The 9,393-nt window shown below is 39.0% G+C and overlaps 1 protein-coding gene across 1 annotated transcript in view; it reads left to right on the forward strand.

Moving 5' to 3' along the window:
- Window positions 1-5,779, forward strand: part of DOCK2 (dedicator of cytokinesis 2) — a 167,752-nt gene extending 161,973 nt beyond the window's left edge. The window contains exons 49-52 of the mRNA XM_062003141.1: window positions 742-922; window positions 2,383-2,503; window positions 3,520-3,662; window positions 5,013-5,779. Of these exons, the coding sequence (XP_061859125.1) occupies window positions 742-922; window positions 2,383-2,503; window positions 3,520-3,662; window positions 5,013-5,087 (520 nt within the window). The 3' untranslated portion in view covers window positions 5,088-5,779. The remainder of the gene's footprint in view (window positions 1-741; window positions 923-2,382; window positions 2,504-3,519; window positions 3,663-5,012) is intronic.
- Window positions 5,780-9,393: the final 3,614 nt, after the last annotated feature.

Consider the following 9,393-nt stretch of genomic DNA (forward strand, 5'->3'; position numbering starts at 1 on the left):
ATTCTTGCATGTTTCACAGTTCATTAATACTGCTTGCTTAATTTTTTTGAGTTGTCTAATATAAATGCACAGTATCACGTATTATGAGATGCCCCGAGCTGCTCTTGCTGCCTTCAGCTTCTACTTAAGAAGGGTGTAGCACGCAATCATGACTAATTACATCAGCAGAGAAGGGAGTAAAGCCAGCCCCAATTTCTTATTTCTTTTTTGTTTTTAAATTAAAAATAACTCTTAAAAATACAGGAAGAGAGGCAGGAGATTTTTTTTTAGTGACTTGGCATTTCCATTGTTGTCCGATACAGTGGAAAAAATAGTAGGATGCATTTAAAACATGGCAATACATAGTAAGACTGATCCAGCGTTTACAGCAAACAAAACAGCACATCTTGCTATCAGCGCTATCATCACTGTGCATAACTTACCATGTGAGCACTACCTTTGTTTAGTTTAAGAGTTCTTGAAGTAATGCACAAACCTTTGAAAATCAGTTTGCACTCATGTTAATATTCTGCATTCTTTGCAGTGTTTTAAGATGACTTTGTACCTCCTGAAGGCATCTTACTCGTATCTATATTTGCCAGCTGAAGCACTCATATGCTTTTTGCTAATGGTTTGCAAGGCTGCATAGAAACTCAAAGGGAAGGGTGACCTGCATTTATATTTCATGGGGAAATGACATCAGAATACCTGTGGCTTTTAAAATACCACTCAGCAAGTTGTACTTTTTTCTTTCTCCTGCAGCTTTGATCTGGAAGTGATGCTACCAAAGCCAGTAAAAGCAGAATCAGAGGAGACTACTCTACAAATTATTCCTCACTCTGAAGTAAAGATGAGAAAGTCCAAAAAAAGAACAAAAAGAAGCAGTGTGGTGTTTGCTGATGAGAAGACAGCACCTGATATTTCTGTCTCTGAGATGAAATGTGTATGTTACTGGTTTAGAGTAGTATTTTATGATCCATAAAAAGGGGGACATCACTACTTTGCTGAGGAAAAAGCTCAGAACTCTAGCTGTAATAATGGGAACTGTGCAGGATGCAGAGACAACCTGCCCTGCCACCAATGAAATATGCAAGATGCTGAGGAGGAAACAAAATGGTGTAAAGATGGGAACATCTCCACTTACTTATGATGACAGATAATATAGCTCTTAAGCTGTAATTTCTGAAGCTTGGTTAGCTTAGAATGGAGTGCTATATTGGGAGGGTCAATCTAGCTTTCCTGCAGAGAGGCAATTGACTGTGCTGACATTTCATGGTAGCTCCTTGCAGTCAGGGCTATTTCAAAAGTGATGAGCCCTTGTACATTTTGTACCTTGTTGTGGAACATGCAGCTGTTAGGAAATTGCAAGATTGCAAACAGTGCTCCTTAAATGGTGCCAGACTGAAGTCTTGGAATCACAGGCATCTCTCACTCTATAGATCATCTGAGTGCTTTTAGTGCTAGGTCTTTAGCATCGCTTATAGAATTTACATTGTTTAATTCTACAGTTTAATTCTCAGACTTTTCTTCTTTTAACAGAAAAGGAGATTTGGGAGGGTGGGGGTGGGGGGTTAAATGTGAAAGATATCCTCTTGGTACACATTCCCTGTCTAAATGAAAATGCCAAGCAGTAACAGATTGTTGAATTACATGGAGACAGCATAAGCCATTTGATCAAAAACTGTAGGAGGGATCATCAAAGGCCAAGTGAATTCAGTAGAAAGTGAAGATTCTTCTGGGGAACAAGGAGAAACTTATGGAAGTCTATGGTTATTTTGCACTACACACCCTCACACAGAAGAGAGAGAGAAAGCACAGCCATTGTCTGAGAAGCATTGATATACAGAAACAAGTAACACTTTTATCCTTTGATTAAATTAGACAACACATACACTTAACTGTGGGAATCTCGCTACATATGAACTTACAGGATTTTCTTTTGCTTCAGAAAAATGGTGACAAGCCTTGCAGCAGTAGAGCTGTCTGTTTTAATGCAAAATGTTTCCAAAGCTCCAGTTTACTTTGCAGATCACAGGCAAAGCTGGATGATGGTATTATTCCAAAGTTATGGCAGGAATATCATCCTACAGTTCCAGATTATAGAATCTCTTCTAGCTAGCTTCTTCAGAGTATTTTTTTTTTCTGTGTGGAATGAGAAGTATTTATCTAACCATAAATTATCTGCACAGTCTTTACATGTCTTTAGCTAATGTATAATACCGTGTGTGGTCCAATTTGACTGTTAGTAAGTTTTATTGTTTACACTGCAAATAATCCCATAAAAAGCTTGGGTTAGGCATCATTGCTTATTAATTATTTTCTTTTTCATTTGTCACAAGGTACTGTTATGCTTAGATCTTGGTTGCTCTTGTCTTAGTTGGGTTTTTTTTGTAATTAAAACAGCTGTCAAGGAAGTACGAGTTCATGAGTGACACCAACCTCTCAGAACAAGGAGTAGCACCTCAGAAAACATCTGTCCTCAAGCAGATGAGTTCTGTCAGTCGTTCTATGCCAACTATCCCAGGTAAGTTGCTTGTAGTAAGATGAGAGTTCTTTATTTCTTTAGAATTTCTTTATTTCTTTAGAATTTCTTTATCACAGTAGTGTTTGCTCCAAGCAGAGCAGGGATTTCTATGTGGCTCTGTGCCTCTGAGACAAAGGTTATGATTTGTGTGTTGTCCACATGAGGCTGAATTGACACTACTGCTTGATAACACTGCTATCTAGTCCTGCCATGCATATTCTGAAAGTGGTGCTTTTGGAGCTCCTGGTGTAGTGTGAGCATTCCCCCTGCCTTGAAATACCATCTTCCTTCTTTCCTAGGGTTTCACTTGTAGAAGGGCTTCTGCAGTTTGCTCTCATAGCTGAAGGCAGCATTTGAAACAGGAAGAAAGGCTCTGTACTTTACTTTGGCAGATGACTATCTCCAAAGTCTGTCCCACTGCAGGATTTCCACTTGTGCTTTTGACATTAGGGAGGAATCTCTTGAGCTTTCTTCACAGCAGGTCAAAGGGGAAACAAGATAACATAACTGCCAGCTAGAAAGAGTGACAGTTGGCTGACAGAAAAGAGGAAAGTGTAACTGAACCCGTTTCTGGGCCAGGGTGTGCAGAGAAAATATCAATACTCTTTAGCCTCTACTGCTTTTATAACACAACCTGTTTCTTAGTCTACACTTCATCTGTCCCTCTCACTGTCCTTGTCTTTCCAGGTGCTCGTAACTGATATTTAGCATAACACAACAGACTGTCATGGCCCACTTCTTTTTCATCTACTTGTCTATTTTTCCTTCTTTGACCAGATTGGTTCATTTAGAATAGTGAATCCAGTCTCAATGTAATGAAGCTTAGTGCTTCCCCATTAATGAATGGGAAAGTTGTAACTAACTTGTTGTGTCTTAAGGATGTAGTTAGATTGAAAATGTCTCATTTTGTCCAAGTAATTGCAATAGCTCATTATTTTGAATTCTGCTTTATCTTACATTCTGACTCTCCTTTTTTGTTTATCTGGTTTTTGTGTAACCCATGTTTCTGTTGGAAGGATTAACTCTGTCTATTGGCCCTGTGGCACCTGATGAAACAGTCGCATCACATAGACTGAGTCAACCAGTTTTTCCTTCCACCTCAGATGGTGACAAGAAAACCTTCAAAAGGAAGAAAGTGAACCAGTTATTTAAAACAATGGTAAGTTCTGTGTGTTTAGGGGATAAAAAGAGAACACTTTAAAAAGTCTGGTCTGAAAATTAAGCCATTTTTAAACACCATAGTATTGTGTATTATTTTTCCCCCTCTCCTCTTGTCAGAGAGAGGCTCTTTAGAGTTGCAAACATTTCCCTCTGGCTATGCTTTCTGGAGGGTGAGTGTCTCTGTGTGCTTGTGTGTGTATGTGTTTGTGTTTCCAAAGGGGGCTCAGGTGTGCAGCTCTACATCAATACCACAAGAGGTCTCCTCGGATCTACGGGACTGTCTGCTTTACTTTATAGGACTTTGATTAGCAAAAGAGGAAAACAGTTATTTCTTGTTCCGTGTAATTACATTGGACAGTTAACACTAGCATCAGAGTGAGCAAGCACAGCACATGTGGCAAAACATGCACACTGTGAGTCAACTTCTGCTGTCAGAGATGCTGATTTGAATGTAGAAAGTGGCTTACATGGGAGTCAGAGGTGTTGCTTCAAACAAGTTGTCTTCCTTTCAAGCAGGAAACTTTTCACTGATTTTTGTGGAGATTTCACAAATTTAAAACTATCTAATTTATTGTAGTGTTTGGAAGCAAAAAAAAACCCCACAAAAACATATATTCAGTGCGGATATTAAGAAGAAAATTTAGAAGTTTGTCTATTTTTTCAGATAGTGGGAGCATGACATTTAATGCATTCTGTGACTGTAACACTTTACATGTCAAACCTTTCCTGATCTTTCAGAACAAAGGTTGATTTCTGTTTGCTTTTAATTATTTCTTTTATGGTGAGCAGCTTTGTTTTTTTCATCCACTGGTTTCTTCAGTCTTTAAAAAAATTGAGGCAGTGCCTTTAGGGACATTTAGGAACATCTACATTTAGGTGTGTTTATAATCACATTTTTCTGGTAGGAACAAGAGTAACCTAGTATTTTGAAAGGTGTAGGGTTTTACTTACATTCAATGTATCATTTACTTGTTCTTTTCAGACCCAGGAGTAACAGCTTTTCAGCATGATCTCATCCACTCGCATTTAAACCCAAATAGCATATAAAATAAGAAGGATAAAATATTCTAATTTACAAGTCTGGGAAAAAAAAAGGTCTGAATAAAGATAAAAATCCTTTTGTACAATGCTTCCACAGCATGATTGGACTCATGTGGGCAGGCTTAAATACAGGTTTATGGTATTGCAGGATAGAGAGATTAATTCAAAATATCCACAATTTGGTCAATGTCTTTTTTTTTTCTCTTGCCACATCTTAAGGCCACAAGCTCATAATGAATATGCACAGAACTGAATCAAACACAGCAGTCATTTTAACATGTGCCACTCTGTTCCTCTTTCTTTGCAGCGCATTTCCAAAGTTCTAGAAGATGGAAAGCCGTCTGTGGAGCATCATTTCAAATCTCCATCTACTGATCTGTGATTCGTTCTGTTACCAGATCACCTCTCAACCAAAAATTCCCTCTGTATAGATACAGACCTTCTTTTACGTCACTGCCCACTGTAAAGAAAGGCACTGATAAATTAGATGACTAATAGAGAATACAAACAACAATATACATGGGCTCTGATAAGTTACTTGTGCTGTAGATACAGGAATAATATTTGAAGAGAATACTCTAGGATGTGCCCGCCGGTTATGGAACAGGAGTTTATTGACCCTCTGATAATACAAGTCAAAGGACATTGTGCTCCCTTATGATTTACTATGTAACGTAAGCCAGTGCTGTTCTTTTCAAAGAGCACAGGAGTTATCAGTTTATGTCACTTGTCTAGACACACTCCAGCTATCTTTAAACTACTGCTGGCAGTGCAGTCAAGGCAACAAATGGCTCCACACAAACAGCCACTGACAATTTACTCTGTGACTGCAGTTGGATTTACAGTCCTCAGACCCTTCAACTGCTCCCAGCACACTGCTCTGTACCCTCAGTCCTTCTCAGGGAGGTGTCAGTGACTGTGACACCATACGCCTGAGTTATTTTCTGAACAGCAGTTTTGACGATGACAACATGTGCCAAAGTTTATTTCCACATGTACAAATTGCCATTCCATCCAGCACTATGTTACACAAAAGCTGCTTTTTCTGCTGTTCAATAAAATGTTAAAAATTGATTATATGTGCCCTGAACTTTTCTCCCCGAAATCTCTAGATGTCACCATATATAAGGTAATAGTTTCTTACTGGCAGCAGATGGAATTCTACATGTCAAAGTCTTCTACTCTCAAAATAGATTTTCTCTGTCTAAACTTGTGAGGTAGAGTTGGAAGATTATGCCTTATTGGCATGAAGCTGGACAGCACTGCAGGTCAGCACTTCAGGGGGAATTTTAACAACCCATCAATTCTTTCTCAAGACAAGTATGCTATCCAAATATAAAGGTTTCTAAAAGGTGAAGAATTGATTCCCTACGTTCATGCCTTTGTGTTTTGGACACCTACATAGGTTTATGTTCATTCAATGGATAAAATCTGTGGAACTATGTTCAGCAAATAAAATATGACCATGTACAGTGTTGTGGACCGAAGAGACTGCCATTTGTATGGACATGGGAAAAACAAAGAGGTTGAAATTATTCCTTGATGAGTGATTGAGTCAGTGGAAGGTCATCTTCAGCAGTTCTAAGCTTAACTATTTCTATAAACACATTTGTGTTCAGCATGAATCATTTACGTAATGAATTTAGACTCTTTGCAAGTTGTCAGTGTGAAGCTCTTTTCTACAGAATAATCAGTGATTGTTTTCTGTGAGGAGTTTGAAATATTTTCCATTGGAACTATTACTGCAACAAGAAATACTTTTCACTAGAATAACCATAGACAGCAAAACAAAGTAAGTCCAGTTTTAACACTAACTACGTGTTTGTTGGCATGGATACTGGCAGACTATTTGTTTCATTTGCTTTTCACAGCAACTTGGTAGTTCATCACTCTGAGGAAGCACAGAGAAAGGATGAAGCTCTTCCAGAAATAAAACCTGTATTTAAAAAGGAAGCTGCTTGGTGAGTGGGAGAAAGGGAAAGGTGGAGGGGTACATGCCTAACATCTCGATAACCTGGGACAAGAAGAGTGAGGGTACCAAGTTGTCCTTCAGTATTATTTGCAGATAAATTAATGAAATACTGATGAAACAAGAAAAGAAGTATTTTAAAAGAAAAAGTTCGGCTCTGCTGGGAAAGAGTAAGAAAAGGATGATTTAGCAACAGTTTATTCTTTATAAAGATACCTGTTAAAGGTTATCTTTTGGATATTGTGTCTTGCAGCTACATTTTCATGTGAGAGTGGACTAAAAGAGTTCTTGCTCAAGCTGTTGTCATAAGTTATAATTCAAGTACTGTGATTCAAAATGGAAATGTACAAATAATGGAAGGGAAGGAAGAGTCCAGAAACAAATACCAAGAAGGGAGGAGCACAATGTATGAAGAAAGTGTGGTGTGGAATGTTTAGCAAGGGGTTCGAGAATCATGCTTGTATTTTACTCAGGTTATAGTATAATGTTTGATGGAGAGTTTAGGTTTGCACTTGATTTACCAGATATTAGCAACTGTCTTACTAGTTGCCCCACATCACAGCTTGTCCTCTTCTTGCCAGCCCAGTTTTGGATCTGTTTCAAGCCTCAAATCACATAAATCAGTTCTAAGCAGAAAAGCAAAATTAACTAAGAAAACACAACTGCCAAGAACCAGGCATTCATGGAACTGGAATTGTAAGCATCTCTGGGCAAGCTCCAGCCATTCACAAGTTTCCAGAAAATGAGGATACTGGCATTTAGTCCAAATAAACAATAGAGTGATGCCCTGGGATAATAAAGTGAAAGTATGGCAAGCTGGCAACTGATTATTGTCATTTCTGTCACAAGCTAACCAGGCTTTTCGCTCAGAGGATGGTCAACTCAGGTGACACAGAACCTGTGTATTTGACGTTGTATGAGGTGAAGTACAGAAGGCAGAAATTTACTCCAGGGCAAGGTCAGGCTCTCGCTGCTGTCTCAGGGAACTAATGAAGCAGATGTAGCTTCACCTGTAATCTGTACAGCCCTACTGCCTCTCAGTGTGCAAGGTCAGAAATTCACGTGCTTTCTATATCAGACTTTATTTCCCTTTTCTCAGATGTTTCAAATAGCATGGACAGCACCAGCCTGGTTTTCTGGATCACATGGTACTAAGGCAGTAGTGAGTAGTGTGAGTCTGTGATTAATCATTGCTTTAGCATGGGATAGGAGACACCACATGCACATCTGAGATTTTATGTGCTGACCTGTAAAAGCTGTTACGGTGCAACAATGTAAGATGCATTGAAGCTGCATGCCCTGTATGTTCTGTTAGCTAGGTGTCTGAATTTTAGACACACACACCTGGGCTTTATCTCTCCTGGAGTGCATCTCTATGTCAGTAACGTTGGTCTAGCTCCAGAAGAGTTGCTGTGTCAGTGCAGCGTAAGGGCTTGTCACAGACAGGTAGTATCAGCCTTCTCCTGCACCAGGTTCTTCTGGGGTATTCACTAACTTGCATAGATCTGTTCCCCCCGATCATGGGATGAGGGAACTTATAAACAAGAAAAACTGATAACTGTGTTTTTAAAACAGCAAGCTAGGACAGATGAAGATGGTTTTGTTTGTTATTAAACCTGGTTCTGTTCAGGTTGGCTGAGGCCCAGGAACTGTGTTTGAAGCCATCAAATCACATAATTCCCTATGCTAATACTCTCTTCCATTTTAAAGTATTTTAGTTTAACTGTCATGAAAAGACTAAAAGACCCTTTTTTTTCCCAGCTTCAGTGCAATGTTGTTTCACAGATGAAACATCCCAGAGACTGGTTCCCCTTATGCTGACATAGATGAGAGTCAACTGGCCCTAGGGCACCCTTTAAAACAGTAGCACAGGTTCATACTTCAGAGTGTAGGAAAGTAAAAGGAATAACTTAACCAAACATAGGATTCTTCTGATGTAAAAATCAAGATAATTCAGCCAAATTGAAGACAAATTGTCTTTTGCATCATTCCTTTTTTTTAAAACCCAAAGAAGTTGGAGATGAATATATCCATCTTATTACATATATGGCTTTTTTCCTGAGGACTATGGAAGCTTCCATGAAAAAAGCTTGCAACCATCTCCTGTCCTGGATACCTTGGACTTGTCACTGGTATTAGAGTATGTATTTCTATTTCCCTCCCAGAACTGAGTTCCTAATTGCTCTCGTGCATTCAAGGTCCTTTTGAGAGGGAACATTGAGCAACATTCCAGAGACTGCCTTCAGTTGTAAGGACTTCAGCATTGGCTGTGTTTACTGCTAGGAGGGTGAGGAGGGTAGTTGGTTTATTGACTCAGTCTGTAATTTTCTATTCTGATTTGCTATCATGATGCAGCGTGTGCTAAAGATTAACACTGTAAACGAATAATTACTCTGCAAACAAAGCTCAGATAGGCCACGGGTTTCATAAACTTTAAAATGTTACCCTGCTTTTCAAGTGAGGACACTTTGATCTCGTTGGATTTTGGTTATCCCTTTTCAATGCAGCTTTCTTGTTGTTTTCCAGGATAGCAGAAAACTTGTCTGTGCCATGAGTGATCTTTCATATGGTTGAGCCTAGAACTAGACAGTCACTGTGAGTGTTTGTGCTGTGACAAATATAGTTTCTGTGTTAATGTTTTTTTCATGAGTGGTGGTGTATGCTGCAGCTCCATATGCCCCATCATGTGTGTGAGTATTCAACCTGCATGTTCTACCTG

The sequence above is a fragment of the Colius striatus genome, chromosome 9, assembly GCF_028858725.1.
Source record: "Colius striatus isolate bColStr4 chromosome 9, bColStr4.1.hap1, whole genome shotgun sequence".
Taxonomy (NCBI): Eukaryota; Metazoa; Chordata; class Aves; order Coliiformes; family Coliidae; genus Colius; species Colius striatus.